The following is a 27,856-nucleotide window of genomic DNA, read 5'->3' on the forward strand; positions in this document are numbered from 1 at the left end:
TTTCCTTCTTCCGGGAATTCCATATAATGAAGATTTGATGAAGTCAAGCTCAATGAAGTGGGATTCGATAATGTGAGTATTTGCTGTTTTGAAGAAAATCCATATATCATATGCTTGCTTACAGCTCATGCAATTTGCCTTTTAGTTGGCTTTTCCTGTAAAGATTACCTGATTAAAACAGTGCAGAGTGCATCTAGTACTGTGTTCTACCAGCTCTTGTGAAATGAGATAGCATGATTGCCAAAAGCATCCAACACCATAGACACAATGGTCTGAGTCAAACAAGGTACTGCATCAGTATTTTTATGATATCTGACTCTGACCCTGGAGGGTCAGAGCATTGTGATACAAGAGTATTGGCGTTTATTATGATATCTGACTTTGGAGGTTTAGAGCCCTGTGGGCACATAGTAATCTGTGTCATATTTATTTATTTAACATAAATATTAGCTAACAAATGCTTACAAGTATTGTTAAAAATAAAAGTATTATACAATATTCTACCATCTTAAGAAAAGAAATTCAGCAGAGCTGGGTCGGTATACTGAAAACTTGGTAATCAATTGCCCATAGATAAGATCTTGATACTTTCAGCAGGTGGAACACGGACACACAGAGTCTGCGCTTGTTGCAATTAAATAGTAGGACTTGCTAGACTGAATGGATAGCTTCGCAAACTGTTTTTGCTCATTTTTGCAGACTCCAGATATTACTTAATGTTAATGTACTTAATATTTTGTAGTTATGTATGATGCAGTTCAATGATTCCTTGAACACGGACTTAATTTTCCAGAACCTTTACATTTCTGTGTTTCTTCTATCTACTTTGCATAAAATAAAAAATACATACAAGAAGAAGCATTGGGTAGCAAATTATCACTTTAACCACCTTCCTAAAACATCTTATATGCATTCCAATGTAAATACAACGCATGTGATGGCAGTTTTCTTTTGTAAAAATGTATTATAAGAAAGCAATAAAAATGATATTCTTTCTGCCGTAGTATCAGTGGCAGAAAAGCTGCTAAAGGATGTTCTGCGTATGTGTCATTACACTATAAGAATGTGTGCAGTGCATCTACTAGATCTCTCCTATGATAGATATCTGTGCAATGATATGAAAGGAACAAAGGGGTCTAGATTATACAATGGCATCTCTTTTATGTAATGCCATTGTAAAATAACTATATACAATTGACATGGATATTGGTAAGTTTATATTAACCTACAGGTGGGAATTGTAAGTGGTCACTCATTTTTTGGCTCATGGCAAGCAGTCACCCCTAAATGTAGTTAAAATATTGAAATATAACTTTCCCACAACTTGCCACCAGCTTCAGTGGCTCAGAGATATAAAGTCCTAACTATGATCCAGACAAGTGGCATTTGATTAGTGGTTCAAACACCTGCTTGGGATCACAGGGATGGAGGAATAATGATGAGGCATTGCCTGCTCACTTCTTTTGGGGGGGGGGGCCATGGGGTTATGGTGAGAATGCAGTTGCTTCAGAAATCCTAGTGGTGATACAGGGGATGTTATAACAGAGCTGCTACTTTAGCACAGTGAGGGGTAAAAGAAGAAAATGTCACCACTTAGTTGAGAGAATTTTCCCCACAGTGCCACTGCATGCCACTGTGTGAAATGTTGATCAGCACATCGGGAGGTGGGTGTATGTGTGGGGGGGTCTGTATTATATAATTGAAAACACTATTTGTCGAACGCTTATTAGTCAAACACTAATAAGCGAAAACCCTAAATATCGAACTTGCGTTTCAGCGAAACATTTTGTTGGGAAAACAACCAGTTGGCCATCATCAGGGATTTCCCTTCTCCCCACTGTAGTGCAATCTCGGAGTTGGTATATTTAGTTAGGGGGTGGGGGTGCATCCTACTCATTGGGGGGTGTGGGGGAGCATAGCCCTCCATTAGAATGGGTTTTATTTGGTGATGTTTTTGTGTAGTTCGCTGGGTTGGCCAACTGGTTTTTAACCGGGCAAAAAGTTTTCGCTAAAACATATGTTCGATATTTAGAGATTTTCTTATTAGTGTTTGAGTAATAAGTGTTCAACAAATAGTGGTTTTGATTATATGCTATAGACCCAATGTGGGGGGAGGTGGGGCTTAACAAATGAAAAAACTATACTGCAGTATGATGATAAGTCTGCAATTTGCTTCATCCCAGTTGGAGGTGAACAGTAGAAAGAATGTAGAGAACCTGACTGCAGGGTACTGGAGACGTTATTCTATGTAAGGTTTCCTAGAACGGATACTCCTCTCTGGTGTGGGCAGTCCATGGTATTGTTGTAGTGTGGGGTAGGGGAATTAGCCACAGAGGAGGCAAATGTTAGTGGTATGCAAGTGGAGCACTGAAGCAAAATAAAAAAAAATGAAAAGAAAACATTCTCACAATATGTCAACATTACTTATAAGTTTTCAAAAATGACCAAGGTGTCAGGTTACAATGTATTTATTTATTTATTTATTTATTTATTTATGTATTCATTCATTCACTTTGTTAACTGGGTTGTGGACTGGCCCACAGACAGTTTTCAGCCACAGTCACAGTCACAGTCCTGACCTTGTAAGTAATCACACTATTTATTTTCAGATTTAATAGCAGTAGAATATACCGACAAATACTCTGAATATAGAATAACATGTACACAGAGGTTTAGCTATGGAATCTGTCCCAAAGGTTAACAAACACTGTATTTTCTTTATGCAGGTACAAAATTTAATATACCTTCTATAATCTGCTTAGAGAACTGAGTCTTGTTTAACTGCCTCCCCCACCCCATATTTGGGTAAGTGAAGGTTTTTGGTTGAGTATATACTTCACAATCCTGTTTGCTTGGTCTGACTATCAGATAGTGGAGGAAAACACACAGTATTTGTGAAGGCGGGATCTGGAAAGGTAGCTTGTGAAAGTTTTATCTGCCATGTATATCATATGTAATAAGTGGAGTCCTAAAGGTTAAGAACAACTAAATTTTCTAAGCAGATCCAGCATTATAGTAAGGTCATTACTTTCATTTTGAGCTTTAATCACAGTGTTTTGTACATCAGTTTGTTAACATTCCATTTTTTGTTTACATAAGACAAAACAGTTGCAGTTTTTTGTATCCTTGTAGATGGATGTGTGATGCTTACTTGTAGATTCATCATCGATATTGTAAGTAAAAATTTGCCCTTTAATTACCAACTCAGTAGAGAGATACTAAACATAGATAATAAAATTAAAGATCTGGGACTCATTACACACAGCAAGACAGGCTTTGAACAGTACATGGCATTCAAATTCAGAAACGTCAGGAAAAACTCATTCTGCGGCATACTTCATTCTAAAAGCCATAACTACCAGATAGCATGTGGACATTGTAACTCTATATATGAATTAATGAAACCAGTTAAAATATAATAGCGTATTCTGCAGCCTAGCAACATTCATTGTTTAGCTCTTGTGTAAATTCAAAGAATCTTAATGAAGAGAACTAGGCAAATGAAAAGCATTAGTTACTGTGCAGATCACAGGAATTACCTCTTTTCTTAGTGCCACACAGACTGCTCAGAGCGGACCTTTGTTTGACTTGTAAAGCCATAACTGACACTGTGCTATCTGAAAACTTGTACCTAGACTGTATAATGAGTCAGGCCAATGCAATATCATTTAACCTACTGCTTAAAGTTAACACAAGGGGGAATAGGACAGATTGATTACACAAGTAACAAAACCTTGAAATAACTTGCCACATACAACTTCCTTAAATCATCATCATCAGCCCCCTTTTTCCCATTTTCTACATGGGGTCGGGGTATCGTGTTAACTGTCACTATGTCTCACCATTCAGTGCCACACTCCTGCCTACTTCAGCATTCTTGCCTGACTGTCACAGATCTACTTTCACACGATCCATTCACCTCTCTGCTGGATGTCCTCTTTTCCTCTTACCTTCTTCCTGTCTGTCCCGCTTTTGCTTTGAAGTCCTTATTTCTTTATCTGTCCCATGGTGTGCATCCTGCCACCCATCTCAGGCACTTCATTTCCATCATCTGTAGCTTCCTTATCTGCTCTGCCTTTACTGACCAAGTGTCTGTCCCACACAGTAGTACTGGTCACACCACTGTTTTCTACACCTTACTTTTCAGCTTCTTTGTCATTCTTCTGTCATAGACTACACCTGACACTCTATGCCAGTTGTCCGCAGCCCCTCTGATTCTAGCTTTGACCTCTTCTTTCAGACTTCCTTTCTCCTCAACCACCCCTCTCAGATACTTGAAACTATTTACATGTTCCACTATCTTTCCTTCTGTTTCAATTCTCAGCTTTTTCTGATTTCCCCAATTTGCTGCCATTACCACTGTCTTATCTGTGCTTCGTATCATCTCATGTGCCTTCACTTTTGCATTACATTCCCCTACTTTGTTGATCTCTCCCCTCCAGCCTGTTTGCTAATGTAGCCCATCACCAATATGAACAGCAGTGGGCTCAGAGCTGAACCGTGATGTACACCCAATCCCACTGAGAATCCCACTGTGAGGCCGGATACTGTTTGTACTTGAGTCTTTCAGTCCTTGTACATAGCCTGCGCTAATTTTAACAATGTTTCTGGGGCTTTGAACCAATGCAGTACTGCCCAGATCAGCTTGTCTTGAGACCTTGTCATATGTTTTCTCCAAGTCTAGGAATGCCCAGTTGGACTCTTTCCTCATCTCTAGCTTCTTCTCAAGTATCTGTCTCACTGCAAACATTGGGTCAGTTGTGCTGCATCTTGCTCTGAATCCAAACTGCTCATCTCTCATCTTACATTCTACTACTCTGCGTGTCTGTTTATCAATCACCCTCTCCAGAACCTTCATGCAATGTGATAGGAGTTTGATGCCTCTGTACTGCCCACAGTTGTGGATGTCCCCTTTGTTCTTGTACACTGGCACGAGTATGCTTATTTTCAGTCATGTGGGATACTCCTTTCTCTCCACACTGCTGTTACTACCCTTAGGAGCCATTTCTCCCCTATCTCACCCAGTATGATAAAGATTCTTTATCATATCTGCTGTGACCTCATCTGTCTGCTGCTTTCCCTGACTTCATCTTCCTTAGTGCTGTTCTTACTTCTTCTAGGGTGGGCTCCTCTTCTTCTCTCATCGTAGTCTGTTTCTGGGACAGTACAGCTTCTGTGGGGTTTTCTTCATTCAGAAGCTGCTGGAAATGATCCTTCCATCTGCCTTTGATGCCCTGTGGACGGGTGAGCACGTTGTTGGTGGCAGCCCTTATGAAGGATGTCTGACTGTCTTCTTTATCTTTCTGTCTTTGCCTTGCAGCCTGATATAGTTCCTTTGTACCACCTACTGAGTCACTTTCTAGAAATTGGTAGAGTGCCTCCGATGCCTTGTTCTTTGCTATTGCAACTCCTTTCTTAGCCAAACAGTATTCCTTCCTAGTCTGGTCAGTCTTTTCTATCTCTCACTTTTTCCTGCACTCCTCCTTTCTTTTGATGACTTCCTGGACGTCTGCCTGCCACCACCACCTTTATTTGTGTACCTTATTTTCATACCTGACTCGGCCACATACCTGTTCTGTAGTCCTCACACATGCTGTTTCTAGGTGCTGCCATTCCTCTTCAACTCCACCTATTCTTCAGGTACTAGAGCCCTAAGTAATTCCTTGAACTGCTGTGCTCTCTATCCACTCAACGTCCAGGTCTTCAGCTTCAACTTCTAGCAAAACTTATAAGCAACATAAGTAAAGAGGTGCATAAATGATAATGTGTGTCTGTGTGTGGGGGGTGTATGCTTCCATATATATATATATATATATATATATATATATATATATATATATATATATATATATATACATACACACACACACACACACACACATATATATATATATATATATATATATACACACACATATATATATACACACATATATATATATATATATATATATATATATATATATATATATATGTGTGTGTGTGTGTGTGTGTGTCCATTTGTTTATATAGCAGACATCATGACCCTAATTGTAAATCTCATAAAGGTATAGACCTGCAGAGATACAGTGGGTGGATGAATGCTGAATCTACTGAACAGAAAGAAGTAGTAAGACACAGAGTATAGACAGCAAGAAGAGATTTTTTTTCTTCCTTTTGATTTTATCTGAAAACCAAAAAGGAGGAGTTAATGAATGTATGCTAGTTACTGAATTTAGTAAAATTGTTACTAGATTGGAGTATCATAGATGGATGGAAACAGCACTCATCCCTCCCTTTTCACTTTTTACATTTTATGGTTGCAGCCACCATTGAAGTTCAGTTACCCTCAGAAAGAATTATAACCATGTCACACTTGCAGCTGTATTCTGAAAAAAAAATCCATATGTTTCACTTTAAAGTGTCAGAGAATGGAATGCTGACAGTAATGACCTTTTACAGTTTATGAATATGATTTCAGTAAAACTGACATGTCCGTCTGTAAGTGCCCCATTCTTTGTTTACAAACTCTACAGCTGAGGTTGCTGTCACTAAACCAAGTTGCTTGACAGTAGAGTGAAAGTCAGGCATTTGCTTCTTTTCTTGGACCAGAAACACTTTTTGTATTTAGTTTTTCATGAGCAACTCGCCCTGTCAGTCCGATCTGTCCAATTCCCCTATACAAGCAGGTAACCTGTGTCCATATCCACTTAGGACTAAGGACACATGGTGGAAATGCGGTTTCTACTCATTTCTGTTGTTGCTGTTCCATTTTCAGAAATGCCACACACATGAACACATAGTGTTAGTGTAACTTGCTTATTTTTGTATCACTGTGTTGACTGCTAGCACAAGTTCCCATTCATTCCCAGACCGAGGTGGCAGCATTCTGCCAGCAGCAATGCTGCTGTGGAATAGTCAGGTGCAGAAACTGAAAAAGCTGGAGGAATAGACAAAGAACAATTATTTTTTCTTATTCCTATTCTCAGGCTCCACACATGAACAGTTTCTGTGACTGCCCATCTCTGGATATATACATACCAACAAACTTCCAAGCAAAGGATATAGATTTGTAGATACTGCCTTTGCATGTAAACTTTTATTTATACAAGTGCAAATGTGAATGCTTGTGATACTTTTATAGTTCTTATTTATTGCAATAAACACCTCTGCTTGATTAAAACTAGTAAACATCACATTACATCTATTACTGGCCACTGCAGACAGTGTCTTAAGGTAGTTTTAAGTTGGATGTTTAAACAACAATAACCAGTATGGGATTTAAAAAAAATGCTGTAACCATTTGAAATGTTGGAATCCGCTAGAGAGAGAGTCCTGAAACATGGAGACTGAATGGCTGAACAGACTTGCATATACTAAGTCAAGATGGCCATTTTCCAGAATATTCCATTTCCTGGCTATCTGAAAGTTAATGTATAACTTCAGAGGGTGCAAAAAAAGAAGCTTAAAGTAGATGAGTGATGTTCAAGATTTGCTCTTCTAGCTATGCAATTTTTTTTTAGTCTATTGGCACTTGGCATTATGAGTGCAGTTTCAGTAGGGAGCCAAAAATATTTTTTTATTAAATAACCAAACTTCAGAAATGCTAAATATGAGACATCTGTGAGAAAACTGTTATGTATATTTATGCATATGATCTCTCCAAATTATTCTGTTGAGGCAACAATTTCATCTGAGCTGTTCATCCAAATCAAAGTTGAATGTGAAACAGAAATAAATTATTGTTAGAAAAACTGACAGTCATCAGGCCTTCTATAGCACAAAATATGAAAATGTGTTGTTTTATCTGTATAGCTTCTTCAAAAATTTCGTGTACTATATTTGGATTGACATGACATTATGACTGTGATATTCCCTGAGCTGTTGAACATGTGCTCTCCACTATACATAACCCTACATAAACTCTTGCATCTCAATCCACCACAATTCAGGTATAGCAAGCTATCTCAAAGCCATTATAGATTTAATTAGACCTGTGAGTTGATTACAAAAATATTCCAGTTAAATGTGTTACGCCTGCAGTTTTAACACTGACTACCTAGAATTCATTCACCATCAGGTTGTTACTTCCTGGAATGAAAGTCTTCAGCCATAGTATTTGCTGATGTAAGAAAGTCATTGTGCACTTTGACAGTATGGTGCAGTAAAAATAGTTCTTGTATCCCGATTTCTTTCTTGGTGAATTTTGACATTGATCAGTTTCATGAGTGTCTACACTAAATATACACTAAGAGTACACCGTTCTGAGTAAACAGACAATGCAAGCATAATTTCCATCTTTTTCCTCCTAATTTTAATTTTTCAACTGATTTTCCTGCAATCTTAAATATCAAGGGGATTCATAAAGATTAGTACAATGTATAGACTAGTCTAATCTTTCTGAGTATATAGTGCAAAAAACGTGGTAAATGCAGATTGTGTACATTTAGTGTAGGCATTCTTGAATCCAGTCCACTGAATATGTACTTTCATTTCATACTGTGGTGTTTATTAGCAGCATGTGTATAATTCATGCAAGTGATCATTTTCTGTTTTAGACTCTTCTGCACTTTTTTTTACGTGTTATCTGGAGTAGAGCATGAGGTATTTTCAGGCCCAACCTGGGTGTGATGTTTGGTTAAACGATTCACACTTTATCTGTATGACACTAAAGGTAGATATGAACTGGTGACTCTTCTGACTATCAGTGGTTTAATAAAAGTAAAACTTAAAAAAATCTTATTTCTTCAGAAGTAAGAAAGTTAAATACATAAAAGTGTTTTAAGGAGAGATGAATGCAAAGCTATTTGTTCCTGTGTTATCCAACACAAGTGTTTGCCTGGAAAGAGGATTAGCTTTGCTCCTGGTTGCCTCATTTGTTTGATGATTTTTATGCCCCGAGCTAGTCCTGTGGCATCTCTGTATTGTGTTATATTCTAGTGTCTCCACTGCATACGTGTGTGTGTGTGTGTGTGTGTGTGTGTGTGTGTGTGTGTGTGTGTGTGTGTGTGTGTGTGTGTGTGTGTGTGTGTGTGTGTGTGTGTGTGTAGTCATGTCTGTCTTTTTCTCTGTCATTTTATATACGTGTATGTGAATATATATATATATATATATATATATATATATATATATATATATATAGTTTCAAATCAAAATTTCTAATGCACATTTGACTGAAAAGTTTGAATGGGTGCAAAAAAGACTGACTACATGAATGTCTGAATGCTCATTTCTGTAGTATAGGTAGGTAACTAGGAGTGTACAGGAAAATAAATGTTGGTCTAAAAAGGTTATAACAGTTTGTTGGTATGTGTCAGTGTTCATGCTTTTGGATGTTTATAGTTGTGTGTGTCCTGTGCTTTTTGTCTTGTGCAGTGGTACTGTTGGAGAAAAAGTTTTTAGTAATATGCAGGGGTACCTATAGAGCAGGGGTGTGATTTGGGTTATCACATATGAATAAGGTAGTACGGGGGGCAGAAAGCCCCCATGCCTACTGTACAAGTGTGCTAACATTACCCCTGCCCCTAACATTATCCTTATCTCTGCTCCTGACCCAGTACATTACATTACTAAAAAAAAACATTTCCCCTAACAGTATCACTACCAACACAACACTTGATCTTGGTTTTGTAACTGGGGTTTATGATATAAAGCATTCGTAGTAGGATGGAATTATTCAGTGTTTTGTAATTTGACATGAGTAGTCAGTGTTTTGTGCATTTAGTCTTTTTTCCAGTCATTTGAAGTTTATTGGTTTGAGTATTAGATATTTCATGGCATAATCATGTATGGTTGTAATCTCACTTTTTTCACCTCCTTCCTCTCCCTATTCAGCATTTCTGTTCCGAAAGAAACCCTCAACTTATCTTATTTCCAGCGTGAGGATTCTGTACTAAACTTTAACAGTCAGCAACACTGCCATAATCCTCAGACAATGCTGACATAACTTTTTTGGCCCCTTTTCTTATCCCAGCCTTGTTTTAATTGCCCTCAGAATGCAAGGCATAATTTTCTTCTCATTTCTCACAGCCTCGAGTTCAGCTTCTTGCTGTTTTTTTTTTTAAATGCCACTTAAAGATTTTAGAAATAGTTTGCCCAGGGAGTTTTTTTTCTTTTAGTAGGAACTACAAGGTTGCAGCTATGCATCTTCAAACTATCCACAGTGCCATAATAACTTGAATAACTATAAGTGCAATACCAAAGTATAAGTAGCAGCTGCAACGAGAAAAATGAAGCAGCTACTTTGTGTATTACCTGCTGACATGTTCGCACTAATTATGTGCAGCTCAAGTTACTTAATTTCTCTATTCCTCAGGTGAGGGTACTAAGGTGTTCTTGTGTTTCTTCGCAATGCACTTGTTTGACAGTGTGTAACCACAGCTGATGTATGAGCAGCTGCTGTACAGATTGTAATCCACCACATACACACACACACACACACACACACACACACACACACACACACACACACATGCACACATGACATAGACACACACATGCACACACCACACACGCGTGCAGACACACACACACATGCACACATACATGCACACATACACATGTACAGATACATACACTTTCTGTCTCATCCTCAGCCAGTTCACAACAAGACACAAGGCATGCTTGTATTCATTGTCCTGTGATGCATAGGTATTGCTTAACATTTAATAATGTTGCTCCTAGCCAGTATTGTCACATATAAGCATTTCTTGTTTATTGTGGCAGTTACAGTCTCACTCCATGCTCTGTCATGGGTGATCTCTAAGTTCCCTTACTGGATTATGACCAAAATCAACTGAGGGGGGTGACAGTGTTGTAGTTGCTACTCCTTCTTGCTCTGGGCTTTAGGTTATTAGAGGATCTGTATTTCCCTATATAGAGGTCACAACATATTGGATTGCAATACGTTTCTGCTAACCTTGACTGTGTGAGTAAAAGAAGGCAGGAAAGAAAGGAAGAAGACAAAGAACTGAGGAAGCAAAGAAGCTAAATGTATAGGATTAAGGCACTGAACTGCTAACAAGTTTCATGCTGTAAACGTTGGTTTGATTTTTTGTCTCCATTAGTCTGCTGTGGGATGCTGAGCAAGTTATTTAACCAGAGAGTATTCACAAGTCTGTGTAAAGTATTTACTTGGCTAGTAGATAAATAAAAATAAAAAAAATGTTTGTGCGAATAATCTTGGACACTTGGACATGTTTTGGTAAGACAGCACTGCAAGGCATAGTGCTGGGGTTGAGGTGGGTGTGGTTCTGGGGAATCACTGATTATAACTACGCTGTAAGTGACCAGTGACCTTAATTGGGTGTGATGGGTGTTTGCTGTTTCCCAAGGCAAGCTGTGCACACTTACTGTGCCCTTTTAAGCTCAGTCGCCCCTCGCATGTTACTGGGTAGTCACAGAGAAACTGCTATACAGTAGCCCCTGATCAGCATACCATTGTAGTTTCCCACTATACCCATTTGATGCAACTTGTATTTTATAATGATAGAAAATAAGGATTGATAATGCCTGTGGTCAGTTTCAGTATATGAAGACTATATTCAGACATGCCTGCCATGTAATATCATCCTCGGACATTTCATTTCTTTAAACCAAGTTCCTCTCCTCTTCCTCCTTGTTATAAACGCACGTGGTGCCCTTTCCCTTCCATGGACATGCTTGCTGTGCACTTGATGTACATTTTCATTTTCCCCATGTTCTCTCCTGCAGAGATTATACCAGCATCATTTAATGTTATTTAGGTATATCGAGATAGGAACAGCTACCTCCTAAACAATGAAGTCAATTATCCAATCACATTAAATTAAAAAAGCACATGATATCTCTCTAAGAAAAGCATATCAGAAATATCATTGTTAAAAATAACTACTTATACTTCTTAAAATCTTAAAACTACATAAAAAATATGTAATGTAATAGAAACATATAATCATTTCCTCAAGGGTCTACTATTTAATTCTGGTTTTAAAGGTACATCATTCAAACCTGAGCCCTTGTGTGCCCTTAATTTTAAAATCCATCTTGTTTCACTACATTCAGTAGTGTTTATTAAGTCACCCAGTCTCATACCCTCAGTTACTACCTCCAGAACCTGGAATAAGAACCTATGAGCACCCCCTTCCTGTTTACTGTGCTTTGCTAATGCACTATATTCTAACCCTTTGTTAGTACAATATATGTGGTCTCTTATCCGTTCAGGAAGATGTCTATTCATATTATGTACATAAACATTTCTACAGCATGTACAATGGGCTAGATATACTAGATTCTTTGTGTTACAGTCGGCTATAGCATTCATCATAACCAACTTCACAGAATCTGGATGTCTAAATGAATGGGATTCATCTACATAATCACAGAAGTTACAATCCCCATATTTCTTTGTGCCTGAAGCACCCCTTTCTAATATCATTTATTTCACTACTGTAGGTCAAGGTAAGAGAGGACTTATTTTCCACATATTTACCTCTACATATATTGTTATACACTTACATACGTGCATGCATGTTTACAAATAACAGCATACTAGCATATTAAGATTTTTAATACAATGACAGTACCATATTATCCGTTCTTATATATCCTCCACTTTTGCATAAGGTACTGTATATTCTTACCAAATATTCTTAAAGCTATATAGTCCACAACTTATGGCATATATAAGTGAAAACAGTCTGCCTGTTCTCATTACAGATCAAGTGTACCTTAGTGTAAACAAGGGGTATGCTCTTCATAAGCCTATCACTATCTCAGGATGTCATCTTCTAGTGTTTTCTTCTTTTTCAATTAAATTTTTTTAACTAGACATAGATTTTTCATGTTTCATTCCTTAGATAAAAGAGCAATAGAGCTGTAAATGAAGACAGTTCTAGCTTATTCAACTGTTCCTTTATTTACCTTGCAAATAACATTCTCTTACAGCTGAACTAAGGTAAAACAAAGTAAAAAAAATGCTTTGCTTTAAAAGTCATGTATTTCTTATACCTTTCTCATAAAATGTGGATTGCAAGTATTGAAAATTAAATGAACAAAATAAATGCTCCTGGTGCTGGCAACGTACAAAGTATCCAAAAAGCTCTGTGTCAAACGATAAAGTCTATTCAGACCTGCCAAAATGTTTAAGTATATCCAGGCAAAAAGATAGCTGTTCAGCACAAACAAGAACGAACACTTGCCATAAATGTAAGGTCCGTTCAGGCAAAATTCACCAGGATAGATATCCTTTCCTTACTACCAATTATTCACAAAGGAGTCATCCAGATGTATAAAAACACAGTTTTATTAGGCCCTCAGTAAGCGCTTTCGCATTTAGCTTTGTCAAACCAATGAAGCCATAGAGTAAAATGCTATCTATATATAATCAGCTGAACTAATTGATCAGCTTAATAAGACAATTATTCAATTGCTTAATGTTTGTCTTAAAGTTATAAAAACAGTTAAATACACATCATGCTAAAAACTTCATGTTATATACATAATTAAAACACTTCAGTAATATTCTTTACAAAAATTGAACATACATTAATTTTAAATGAATGTGTAAACATAACATAATAAAACTGTGTAATATTTACTAAAAGATTAATATAATATCCGCTACTACTTTATGTAAACTAAAGCATTTACTACTTGAGATAATATACAACTATATAATAGTAATCAAATACGATGTCTCCTACTTTTTAATATAGGCTTTATAGGGACTCTATCATTCAGCCCTGGGGGGATATGTGCTTGGGTTTTAATAATCCATTGTGTTTCTACAGATTCAGTTGTATTCTTGATATCGCCCCCTCTAATAGATGGCTCAAGTACTTGTAATGCAGTAAAGGAAAAAACATGTCTGTCATCTGTTCCCTGTACATGTTTAGATAGTACATTTACTTCAGATTTTATACGTATCTGGTATAGATGTTCCCATATACGTAATGGCAAGTGTTCGTTCTTGTTTGTGCTGAACAGCTATCTTTTTGCTTGGATATACCTAAACATTTTGGCAGGTCTGAATAGACTTTATCGTTTGACACAGAGCTTTTTGGATACTTTGTACGTTGCCAGCACCAGGAGCATTTATTTTGTTCATTTCATGTTATACTGGCTGTTCTGCTGGTGTTTTTTGGTACGTTGACTGTAGCTATTCTCTTTATTATTTGATTGAAAATTAAATGTAGAATGTAACTGTACCCTTCTTAAAGGGGGCAGTTTTTGGGTGAGGTAAATGTATTGTTTTTCTTTTAATATGTGCCATGCAAAGCCACATGTCCCTCATTCTCCATGTTATATTTTTACTTAGCTGTATTAGTGGAAATTACTGATGTTGCAAAATGTGATTTCTTAATTCAGAAGTTCTGCATTTCTGCTTTGTGTTGTAGCAGTCTGATCTGAAAGGGTATGCTGTCAGAGCATGGCATGCCTTAAGTACATATGTATACCCTTAGCAGAAGTATACAGTTGTCATGGAAACGTGGGAATGTAATCATTTTTTTTTTTACTTTAGCATAGTAAGCATCCAGACAAAATTCTAAAGAAAGCTAATGATGTTGTTATGGTAAATTTTATTTCAGAATGGACTTAATGCTCTACATCTCGCTGCCAAGGAAGGACACTTGGATCTCGTTCAGGAACTTCTGGAAAGAGGTTCGGATGTGGATTCAGCAACCAAGGTAATAAATGCAGTTTCTTGCATTCATCATTGCTTAGTTAATGCTAATTTAGTAATGGAAGGAGCAAATATTAATTCTTATCTAGCTAGATATAAAAGGAAAACTTTAATTTCTTAGGCTGCTATCTGAAATTGCAACTAGTAACAGTACAGGACAGATATAATTGTTTTCATAGTTTTTTGCTACTCTTTCATTTTAGTAAGATCATGGCATTTGTATACCTGTTAAATTTCTAGGAAAATGGAATTTCACAAATGTAGACTATTTCTTTCATAGCATTATTCCCTGTTCATCTTTTAGTTAATGAATAATATATTTATAGATAGATAGACTGATAGATACACTGATAGATCGATAGATATATGTATGTATGTATGTATACATGGAATTTTATAATTGGTTTAAGTAAGTAATTATTTTAATGCAGTTGATTTTAAAATGCCATGCTTTATTTGGCTATGTTGAATAATATGAGTGTAAGGGTGAGAGAGAGGGACCAACAGACAGACAGAGACACACAGACAGATCAATAGCTACCAAGTAAACAAGGTAAGTAAACAGTGCAGATTGCCAAAAAAAGTATGGGTCATCAGTTGAGTGAAGATGGAGACATGCAGTATCTATCAGATTTAGTAAAAATATACATTTATCTCATTTACTAGGGTTAGGGTCGTTTAGGCTGCAAAAGTACCTCACAAAGTGGATCCTAGGCCTTAAACATTCGTCCTATATGGGCAGACTCAAAAAAACTCCAGCTATTCTCTGTCTCATATCGCGTACTTAGAGGAGATCTCTGCTTGACTTACAAAGCCATGTCTGACCCAGCTCCGTTAGAAATGTTACATCTAAAGAAATCCCAATCCCTCCACACCACATGCTCCAGAGAGCTCAACCTCATTACCACAATCAACAGAACATGCTGGAGGGACATGTTCATAACCCAGAGACTGCCCATGCTATGGAACAGACTTCCCATACATGTCAAGCAGAGCACCTCACTAGCCCTCTTCAAGAGAAATCTTGATGAGTGGATGGGAAATAGAAAATTCACCCTGGGAATTACTCCAGTGGCTCTACTCGACAGAGACACTGGGAACTAAGGTCTGGTGGCACTATGCCAGGGTAATCCTATGGCTAGGGTTGCAAAGCCCCCAGTAAGCCTCTAAGTACCAGCTTAGGAAAAAATTGCCTACTGATTCGAGCCACCTGCTGGAAGCAGAATATTTATGCAGTCTTCCCCTGCTCATTCTGTCTTCCACGCCTCGCTGACTCATCCAGTTCTAAAACCCGCAGTAATCTCTCTGTCTGGTCACTACCACATCTAGAATTACATTCCAGAGTCTCTCCACTCTTTCCATGAAGAGGAATATGCTGAGATATTCCTTAAATCTTCTCACCTGTCATATTTGCTCTTACCCTGCTTTTTACTGTCGTTTTATCTTCTAAACTCCAATAAAGTATCCCGTGCCTCTCCTGTATTTGAAGTGTGTGGACACACCTATCTTCTTGAGGAACATGTATTTTACACATCCATTCCACTACATTCCACTCACCATTATGTCTGTCCTTTGTTTTATGGAATCTGCCTGAGCCCCCCCCCCCCCCATTACATGGTAAGCCTCTAAATCTGAGTATGGCATTCTTTGTGTGACCATATCAAAGGCCTTTGGATTAGGGGGATGACCAAAGCATCTACTAAACCTTCTTCCCTATTTGGGTACCATGGCATTCTACTGTTACAGCTACTGCCCTGTCATAGTCCTCAGTAAGGTGAAGTACTGAGGTAGTGGTTATGTCGAGGTCCTGTATTCCAACATTGTATAATCTATACTGTAAAGCAACTGTCCTTCACTACCAACCTGTAAATTCATTACCTTTCATTTCTTGGTATTTGAACTGTAATTGCAATGTATTTCTCTGCTACAATAATAATAATGATAATAATAATGATAATAATGATAATAATAATAATAATAATAATAATAATAATAATAATAATAATAATAATAATAATAATAATAATAATAATAATAATAATAATAATAATAATAATAATAATAATAATAATAATAATAATAGTCACCATCATCATATTTGTTAACCAGGTAGGCCCACTGGACATAGAGTTACTTTTCAGGGGCAACCCAGGAGCAATGTTTGGTTAAGATACTTGTTCAAGGTCACACCGTAGATAAATGAGGGTTGAGGGAATCCAACCCTGTACCATGGGAACTACAGCTCACAGCCTTAACCCACTGCATTAACTGTCAGGAACTATACTAGTTGTGCATGACTCTTCATATCCATAACTGCTACTCTTATGTTGGTATCAAATGCAAATAGATTTATTCTACACTCCAACCCCCTTCTAATGTTAGACATAAATATACTGAATAGCAATATCGAAACTTGTGGTACTGTGCTGGACATCTGAACTCTGTGACCAACACTATCTTTTTTAGACTTAAAAACAGAGCAGTACTTAGCCAGTTCTTCGCTTGATGTTTCAGTCACTTTATCTTGTTTCGGAAAGTAGTGAATCAGAGGGTTTGCAGAAAATCTGGAACATCACTCTCAATGGTTTCCAGTCATTTAATTCTGCAGTAACTTACTTTATACTGGTCCACCATGAGTCGCATAACCTATATTATGCAATGTCTAGCTGACAGTCATCATTAAAACCATTAGTTCCCATAGTCAACCATTCAGCCATTGGCTGCTTTTGATCAGTGCCCCCCCATGTCTCCTTTCCCTGTCCAGCCATTGGTTGTTTTTGATCAGTGCCTCCCCCCAGTGTCCCCTTTTCCTGTAAAGTCATTCAGCCATTGGCTGTTTTTGATCAGTGCCCCTCCTCAGTGCCTCCTTTCCCTGTCCAGTCTGACCTCCCTAGACTAGAGGTCCACCAGCTTTCTTTAACACCAATAGAAGAAGTTTATGTTTCTAGTGTGGGTTAGAGAGGTCAAAGGGAGGTAAGATATCATCTGATCTCAGTGTCATCCTTTCTGAGACATGGGTTTTCTCTTTAGGCCCTAACTCCCCTGACATACATAGTAATTATGAAATCAGCATTGCTGATGTTACAACACTGCCTTCATGATGACATCCCACCAAAGCTCAACTCAGTTCATGACTGACATCACTTATCCTCTCACAGACATGTTTGACCACAGCCAATGGTACAGTTCATAGGTTCATAGTTACTTACTAGGCTATTGATCTTAAGAGGTATAGCCTTACATTCCCATGGCAGTTTTTTAGCCCTTATAGTTTGCATACACATAACTCAGAGATGAGCCAAACAAGGATATAGTGGGACAGTTACATGTTGGCTGCTCTTCTGCACCCCCACATACCCCAGAGAGGTGAGCAAGCATAAGCCAAATTATTCCTTTCTCTCCTCTACTTTAGCTCCTCATGCATCTGGGCAGCTACTCAAACCCTGGTCATCCGGGATCACAGTCAGGGATGTATACCTTTACACCATAGTGACAGCATCAGTCATTCAGTGTTTTCTATCACTTTCCCCAGAATAAATGTGTGACTCACCCTGCAAGTATCAGGTGCATTTTAGAGCTGTCCTTGTACGAGGCCACAATGTTTGCTTTCTGTCAGTCTTGTGGTATCTCACCTGTTTCTAAGCATTGATCGCTCTATCTGACGAATAGATTCAGAGAAGATATCTGATATTTCTTTGGTACCCCTGGAGGAAACCCATCTACTCTCCTTCATGCTAGGAGCTCATCTTTACTTCCTCTTTAGTGACTGCCTCACCCATCTGTCGTATCTATCTGCCCCCCAGTCCATGGTGCCCCCACTTTATCTTCTGTACTGTTTCACAGAGACACATAAGTTGAGTCCAAGCAACATATATATGTGAAAATGACCCAGTACAAATGGTGTGTACTACACAATGCTGTCATTGCTCATTGCAGGCAAGTTTATTTGTGGGAACCTAGACACAAGTAATGTCGACTGGACTGGCGAACTGTGGACCATCATCTATGTCTAAGTCACACCACAGGAGCGAAAAAATGCTGGCTGCAATCTTCATCTCTTGAAATAATGTGGCATCCTTTCTATTTCTCAGAAAATCTTTTTCTGAATCTATCCACAAAATGTTATTAACTCTTGAACTATAAAGGCCACTCTGAGAGTATAATTGAATGTTGTAATTGTTGAGTTAGTGTACTTTGAACTCCTTTTTAGTGATTTATATTTAGGAAAGTTAGATCTGCACTCTGTTGGAAGTGGAGAGTGCCTGTTTGATCTTGGAAATCACTGAAGAAACCTTAGAGTGTGTTGTGATTGGCCAGAGGGCTATATTGCTTGGTGGTTGCTTTTTTTGTGCCTATATAAAACTTCTATACTTATGAAAAGCAGGTCTCATTTACACAGAGCTTACCAATACTTTACAATCATGTCATTGATATTGGAGTGTATCTGCTTCATTCCAGCTCCATCCAAGCTAAGTACTCTACATTGCTGAATTGCACATTTCCTTGGTATTTCAAAGTGCTGCTGTTACATTTCTGCATCTTTACTGAGTTTTTACACTATTTCAAACTTTAACGTACTTTTGTAGTTTCACTGTATTATCTGATGGGTTTCAACGCTTTTGCATGTATTTCAGTGTAGTTTCTGGTATTTTACTGTTGATTTCCTGCAATTTGGCTCCTTCTTAATGATTTTACAGTTAGAAACGTTATGTCTGCACTCTAGTGGGAGTAGAGTGCAGCCTTCTCTCCTCTGAAATAGGAAATCCCTGAGAAAACTTTAGAGTGTATTGTTGTGATTGGCCAGTTGGCTATTTTGCTTGTTTGTTGATTTTCTTCCTCTGTATAAATTCATTGCTTTTATACAGAGCTGCTCATTGTTCAGTTCTGGTTTGCAGGTTAATGTATAGATGCAGGAACTTAAAATCAAACATTGTCTATATAAAAAAAGACATATTGCCTGAGCACGTGGTTGAATGGTAAACATTTAGTTTACCCTCACTCGTGTGCACATGGAAGACTTCTGCCTACACTTTGTTTCTTAACTTATAAATCCTATGTTCTCCTTGGATCTACTACCAGGTTAGCCTGCTAGACATTCAGTACCCTATCATTCTTAAAAACACTCTCTAGAATTTTCCATTTGAGTAAAAATCTAATAATGTGTTTGTTTATCTGTTTTTGTGTTTGTTTACATCTGTGTAAAAATCCTTTTATTTGTGTTTTATTTTGTGTTTTAAACTGTAAAAATGTAACAGTTTGTTGAATGTCTTTTTGGAGCTTTTTTCCCCGGGCCCCTGCAGAAAATGGACATATATCCAGTTGGACTATCCCAGAAAACAAATGTAAAATAAATAAATAGTTTGTCAGTAGATGAGCAATGCATTGTGAGATTGCACTAAGGCTATAGTTCTTTGCCAAATAGCCCCTTAAGCAAACCTGCCACAGACCCTTATATTACCCTATTAGTGTGGTTTGTGCACATAGGGGCATTTCTGCAACAGTCTTGTCTTAAACATTGTTGTTTCAATTAAATGTGGCCAAGCAGACCTATTCTAGACCCCTGTCCTGGTACAACTCCCCTTGTAATCTGTGAGGTAAACATCTGAAACCATGGATAAAGCACTTTGCTTCTGTCTCTTCAGTCGGCTTGGTGGAAATGGACATCCTGACACAATGAGGCAACTGACTCATATTTACTAACAACCACCTAATTGTTAAACAGTTGGATACAGTGTGTGAGAAATGTGATTATACATTATCGCTGGAGGAAAGGCTCTCTCATACAGCCACTGAAAATACCAAACAGGTTGTCAGAAATTCACAGCACTGTATTTTACTTACCATTTACACTAAAGACCAAGCACATAGACTCATGTATGCTGAGGCTTGTAAAAGTAATCTTTCCACACCTGAAAGACCTCCTAGATGCAGTTATAACAACAGGTATCCTTATCAATCCCACAAATGTTCTACTAAAGCAACATCCATCAAGACACTTATAGGTTCACCTCCTGGTGAATCAACTTGTAAGCCCATAAAGCAAACCACCACACAAACAAAAGTTCTAGTCATAGTTGATTCCATTATGAGACACATAAATGTACCACTCACTAAGCTGAGCAAGGAGAGGGCCACAGTCAGATGGGTCTATGTCATGTAATCGAACTTCCAGAAGTTTGAACGGGGAAGTTCGAAAGTTGAAAATGTCGAAGCCGTGGAAATCCAAATTCTTTCCTAGGGAAAGAATTTGGTTGGCTGTTTCTGCGACTTTGACATTTTCTCCACTGTGGTGTGAAAGTTACGAAACGGGTTAAGGTAAGTGTGCGATTGTGATGGACATTAGGGTTAGGGTGCGGGTAAGGTAAGTGTGAGATAGTGATGGACTTTAGGGTTAGGGTGCAGGTAAGATAAGTGTGCGATAGTGATGGACTTTAGGGTTAGGGTGCAGGTAAGATAAGTGTGAGATAGTGACGGACTTTAGGGTTAGGGTGCGGGTAAGGTAAGTGTGCGATAGTTACGGACTTTAGGGTTAGGGTGCAGGTAAGGTAAGTGTGCGATAGTGACGGACCTTAGGGTTAGGGTTTGGGTTAAGGTTACTGCATAGATAGTTGTATATGTAAGGTTTAGTGTAGGTTTATAGGGTTTTTGGTGTGCTTGTGTTATGTGTGTGTTTTTTGGAACAGCGAAATTTTTCCCTGGGAAAAAATTCGCTGTTCTGAGGTGTCAGTGTTATCACATTTCGAACTTCCAAGTTCGAACATATGGTGTTTAAAATTTTGGAAGTTCGATTATGTGACATAGACCCAGTCAGATGCCTATCATGGATCAGGATCTACCAGCTCACACACTCAGGTCCATGATAAGCATCTGACTGTGGCCCTAAGCTGAGCAAGGAGAGGGCCACAGTCAGATGTCTATCACGGACCAGGATCCACCAGATCACACACTCAGGTCATTGAACCACAAGTACCAGTATGATCTTGTTATTGTACATGTGGGTGTAAGTGACATGAGATGAACTACCAGGACTTTATGAAGAGAGGCATGATGGAGCTCTCAGACTGTGTGTCCCAGGCTGGTATGAACCTAACAATAAACAACATTCTACTATCTTTGAGGATGCTGCAGTATAAGCAGAAGATAATTGACTTTAACAATTGGCTTAATTTTTGGTGTCAATCAGAGGGGTTTCAGTATTTGTCAGCTTAGGAAGATATGGCTGACAGACACCTCTGCGATACCAGGGAAGGTCTGCACCTGTCCCCTTTAGGCTTTTGAATATTGACTAAATCTTGTCCACCCACCATAGTGTCTTTTTTGCAATGCCAGCCTGATAAACCTTGCAACATAGCAAAACCAGCCCAGGATAATCTAAAGGTATGACAGCTCAATGCCAGGAGCCTAAACAAAACTCCTCTCCTTGCAAGCTGACATCACCCTGGAGAACTTAGATGTCTGAGTACTTATGGAGATGTGGTTTAAAGCCATTGAGAGCACCCCAGCAATCCAGAGGTATAATGCCTTCCCCACATTTAGACCAGCTACTCTACAGAAAGGGACAAAAGGTGGAGGTGTCTCAGTATTCATCAAACAGTCACATCTCAAGAGTGGTCCAGTAATATGATGCACTTGAGCTTCTCATTGTCCATTTTACCATAAGCAAACTCCCATACCATATAATTGCAAGCTCTAGGTCCCCTTCTGTGACCCAGGGCAACCATACTGCATACCTAAATGAACTGTAGTTACTCTGCACTGAAACAGACAATATACTGCTGGGTGATTTCAGTTATCCCACTATAAACTTGGAAATATGCAGAACTTCCAATACACAGGCCCAGAGATTCCTAGAGTTTGTCAACATAAATGCTCTGGACCAGGTAGTCCATACACCCACTAGTAGTACTAAGATCCTTAACCTGATCTTCACAAACATGGGGAACTTTGCATCCACCAGTGTGTAATGTCCTCGCTGATCAAGCTGGACCATACATCCTTTGAAATGAAACTAAAACTTGTGACACCCTCTAACCCTTTAACATTAAGAAAATTTTCCAAAGCAAACCTTACTACTGAGTGACACCCTGGCAAACAGTTACACCTCCCCAACCACATGAACTCCACTGCCTATGCAGAATTGTTCATTGAGACCTTATACCATCATGTAAACAGCTACACCAAGGCTGTTGTACCCACCCGAAGTGTACACAGGAATAATGCAAAGAACATGCAACCTTGGTAGAGTCTCAACGTCAACAAGTTGTATAACAAAAGTAAGAAAACTATGGCAAATGCTAGGAAGTGCAGTGCCCAGCAAAGCAAAAAATGTCTCATGAAATTAAATAAGCTCCACAGACGTCTTATCAACTCCACCTATAAGGAGCTGGAGGATATAGCAAACCTACTGGCTGATAGTTTTATCTCCAGCTTCACTTCACTTTTCCCCCGGACAAGAAATGCCCTTGACCATAATCCTCCTGGCTATCACTAGTGAACAAGTCCTCAATGTGCTCTCAAAGGCAAAAAGTACTGCATCTGTGGGCCCTCATGATATCCCAGGATGCCTTCTGAATACCATAAAACATATCCTATCAAGTCCACTAAAGTCGCAGTTCAGCCTTAGCCTCCTAACTGGCTTCAAGCCTGTCTAATGGAGGACTGCCACTTCCCAAACCACAGGCAGTCAATGGAGTATAGGTCCCATTAGGCATCACTAGAGGTCACTGTTGTGGTGATGTTTGTGTTCCTTTCTCCATGGAAACACAAACCAGACACAAGGCATTCCATTTCTTCTCTTCAGCTGCTCCTGCCACCTTTACTGCAAGCAGCTCTTGGTTTAATGTTGGCAGCAGAAACAGGTGCACTGCCTTCTTACCATACCTTATACCACTTCTTTTAGGATCCATCATCATATAACTTCCAGTTCTAAAATATCTTCCCACATTAAACATTGTATATCTAATATAGCATTGGGAAGCAGAGTAACTGTGCTTGCATTTTCAGCATTGATGGGATGTATAATTATATACCACAACCTTTAGGTTGGTGCCCCCTTTAATAGTAATGCTAGAAAGTAGTATCAGTGTTTGTGAATGTATCACAATGATCATGCTGACGATGCAAAATATGCACTCACTGACAAATAACATGGCCTCTCTGGCCAGTTCATGTAGATTATTTTAGCTATTGTAACAGTGATTGCATTATTCAAGTACATATCATTACAAAAAATGATTTGGTTATTTTCCTTGCAATCTCTGCTAAAGTCCCTCTTTACCATATTCTCCATGTACTAATCTTCTTTTACATCCTTTTTCCATGTCTTTATTAACTGACATTCCCCAGGTCTTTCCCCTGTAAGGGTAGCAATGCCTTATATTTTATATTTATTAAAATCTTGCTGCTCCAGAGGTTAAGTGTACATATCAGTGTAACCTTTTCTAAAAAGTTGGCATGATGAATATTGCCATGCACGAACATAACACTGAACGCTGAAACTCCCTACTGCTCCACACCCACAAACAAGCGCTAACATAGGTCTGGAAGGGGGGTAAGTCCAGACAGCTGTTAATGCCATTATTTGACATGCTGACTGTTAACATGCAGAATTCACAGAACTGGACTCGATGTTCAGAATGGCGAGTTTTTCATGGTAAACCATTTTTTTCTGTAAGCTTGCTTATTGTAGTTTTGCTATTCTGATTGAGTCGTTTGCCTTGATCTGTTTAAACTATGTTATTAATATTTATTATGTAATTTATAATTTGTTCATGTTAAATCTATGTGAGGCTTATTTCATTTGGTCTTTGCTTTGCTCTGGAGGTACATTTCTTGGCATCCACATCTTGAACACATAATAAAGCGGTTACAATCGGAGACACAAACATAATACTCTATGTTATGAATGTGCTTAAATGGGTGGCCAAAGTCGTGCAGTGGTTAGCATTGTCACCTCACAGCAAGAGGTTCACCGGTTTGATCCACGGCTAGGGTGCCTTCTGTGCAGAGTCTGCATGTCCCCCCTGTGGTCGCTTAGGTTTCCTCTGGGTGCTCTGGTTCCCTCCCACATCCCAAAGACATGCTGTAGGTGGATTGGACACTCTAAATTGGCCTTAGGGGTGAGTGCGTACATTTGTGTGCCTTCCATGGAAGGTTGGGTGCCGGGCTGGCAACTTGACACTGTAAAAACTCTACTGCCAATCATGAGCAGACAGGTGATTCGCTGTGGCGACCCCTAACCAGGAAAAGCCGAAAGAAGAAGAAGAAGATGTGCTTAAATGTTATTTAAATATGGTCTTTGTGTATACCTATTATTATATAATTCATAAATATAAAATTATTTTGAAATGTTATAAAATTGCATGGTCACTACTGATACAATATGTGAGGATTCCTCAAGCTGAAATGATGACTTCTGTAGGGTTCCATCACCAGAAAAAGACTGAAAACTGTTGATTTATGCATGGCCATGTTAAACTACAAAACAGGTCAGCACACAGCCCCAGGATTATGTGATAATACCATCAAGGTTCATGAGGTTGGGAATATTAAATTTAGGGGGAGAGGGACAGAGAGGGAGGAGTGCTTATTACTTAACACAGCCGAGATGCATTCTAAGCAGTATTATGTGTGTCTCTACTTATAGCTATATATCCCTATATATCTGTCAGTCTATCTCTCTGTCTGTGTGCGTGTACGTTACTGTGTAGGTAGAGATATAAACATATATACATAGGTGTGTGTGTGTGTGTGTGTGTGTGTGTGTGTGTGTGTGTGTGTGTGTGTGTGTGTGTGTGTAAAATCATTTATGTAAATTAGCTCTGAGATTCAATGAGTTAGATGAAAACTATCAAATTTTGATATTAGCAAAAGCATATCAGAAAATAAAATCACAACCCCCAAGCTCCCACATCCCAACTTTAAAAGGACAAATTCCCTTATCCCAGTGATGTCACCTGATTCCACCAATTTGCTGTTAGCAACATTTATTTTTTTTCATGTTAAGTAAAAAACATAAACCTTGCATTAATTTTTACTTATACTGCAGTCTCTCAGTGCAGCAACACTGCATTTTTTCCATAAAAACAAATCAGTGGATTCTCATCTCATTGTCATTCTGACAAGTAGAAGAGACAGAACAAGGCATAATCAGTTGTTCTTCTTCTTTGCTACAATGTATTTTCTTGCATTTCATCTTGGCATTCTGAAACATCAACAATACCAGTCTCTTTATGACATTTGCAGGAAACTGTGACTTCAATGCCTGATGATTGCAGCATTTTCTCCATCATCATCTACAGGGCTAGCATTCCTTTTTTTCCTCATATATGCAAGTTTATCTTATCTTAATAGTATGTATATTCATGCAAGCCTCTTAGGATTACCCTTCATCCAATACAGCTTAACTGTTGTGCTACTCAAAAACATAGAGAACAGAGCATGAGCTGGACTTTTGTTGCTTCGTCTCATAACTCTGTAAAAGTTTTCTGATTACATCTAATCCAGTTTTGAAAAGAGGACACACTGAAAAAAAAATATCAAGCCACCAGTTTGAATCCTATCCATGCACTCGCAAAGCATTTTAGTCTGTCTGTCTGGACAATTGCCTGAGAAGAGGTTGCACAAGGCATTAAAAATGAAATGGTTTACATTAGATGGGACTGATACATGGATGCATTTCATGGTAGAGAATATCTGGTAACGTTTCATATGGAATCATTGTTTTTTGCCAAGTATTGATTCTAAGTTGTGCTTTCTTATTCAGCATGAGAGTTAACCTGCTACTGTTTGTCACGTTTGGCCAGCATCTTGTAGTTACATGAAGTATAGATAGCCAGACATGGTCTGTTTTTGTTACCTGTTCATATATGGGAAGCCTGTTGTGTATTGTTGAGCTGAAGCCCAGTCCAGACTGGTTCTGTTTCTAAGTGGTGATAAATATGATGGCTTTAAGTTATGTAGATATCTTAAAAGTCAGTGTCTGTGATGTCATAAGATATACATAAAACCTGACTTAAGATGAGATTTGGCTAGCTTTAGTGTTGCAGCTATCAATCACCTACAGATGTATTCTACATTTAGAAGTTTTGGGTAGACTGGTAAAATAAAATTTCTTTATAATTGAACAGATTTTTCAACATACTTTTTAAACTAAATGACTAGGTTTAGAAAGCTAAAGACTTGATCTGCACCCCAGGAGACTGATATATACTGTTGGCAGACATTTAAATGTATTGAGTCTGCAGACCAGCTGTATATAGTATATCTTTTATTAACAGCAGCATAACTTTAATGCAGCTGACTGAACTGCTAACAGCTCCATGTTTGAATGCACTTTTAATGTTTACATGTTTTAACTGCATGCAGTCAGCCATATTTTTAAGGTTTGCATTTCTACTGTACACTTTCTAGTTTCTTTCATAAGGTTTGAACAGTGTTTATTCATTTCAGTATTTTTCATGACAAAACTCTTAATTGTACCTTATTTTCTATAATGTACAGAAAGGAAATACAGCTCTCCACATTGCAGCATTGGCGGGGCAGGGTGAAGTTGTCACAGTCCTTGTCAAGCAAGGAGCCAACATCAATGCACAGTCACAGGTATGGATGAAGCTGCATGATTGTTACGCTGTTTGAAGTCAGAATCACAAATATGCATAATTGTTTCTTATATCTTGTATTTTCTTTGCTGGAGTTGGGGGTTAATATAATGGTTAACGTTTTCACCTACAGATACAAGGCACACAGTTTTATTCTCACCTTTGAAAGGAAAATTAGTTAGGCTTAAAATAGCCCACAAGGGCAGCTAGCCTAGTACTTACCTATAAACCCATGAACTTATGAAGTGAATTCAGTTTTCAGACAGTCATGTCACTCTGGATTAGTGGATTGTTCCTACTGTACAAAAAAAAGCTCATGATCCACCAAATATATATTATTGGGCCTCATATTTTTGGAATAGCTCCCTTTAACAAATGTTGCATACTTGAAAAATATGTTTATTACAAATAGTGTAAATGATATTAGAATATTTGTTAACTTGGTTAAATTCAAATGCATGCTTAAGAAGCAATGCGTTTGCATTATTATACCTGCCCATGTGTCCCAATTTAATTCAGAAAAGAGAAAAACCTTTGGAGTCATTCCTGTGACAAGATGTCGTGGAATATAAATGTTCCCATGAAAAATAAAAGTTGTGCTCAGAATAGAGCTGAG

The 27,856-nt window shown here is 38.2% G+C and overlaps 1 protein-coding gene across 31 annotated transcripts in view; it reads left to right on the plus strand.

Moving 5' to 3' along the window:
* The window catches only part of ANK2 (ankyrin 2), a 3,034,032-nt gene that overhangs the window by 1,662,192 nt on the left and 1,343,984 nt on the right, over positions 1 to 27,856 (plus strand). For all 31 annotated transcript variants that reach the window (XM_044061567.1, XM_044061562.1, XM_044061555.1 and 28 more), the window contains 2 exons: positions 14,547 to 14,645; positions 27,143 to 27,241. In XM_044061567.1, coding sequence (XP_043917502.1) covers positions 14,547 to 14,645; positions 27,143 to 27,241 — 198 coding nt within the window. The remainder of the gene's footprint in view (positions 1 to 14,546; positions 14,646 to 27,142; positions 27,242 to 27,856) is intronic.

Source organism: Protopterus annectens, chromosome 2.part0 (assembly GCF_019279795.1).
Source record: "Protopterus annectens isolate FY-2018-M chromosome 2.part0, PAN1.0, whole genome shotgun sequence".
In the NCBI taxonomy this organism is placed as follows: Eukaryota; Metazoa; Chordata; order Ceratodontiformes; family Protopteridae; genus Protopterus; species Protopterus annectens.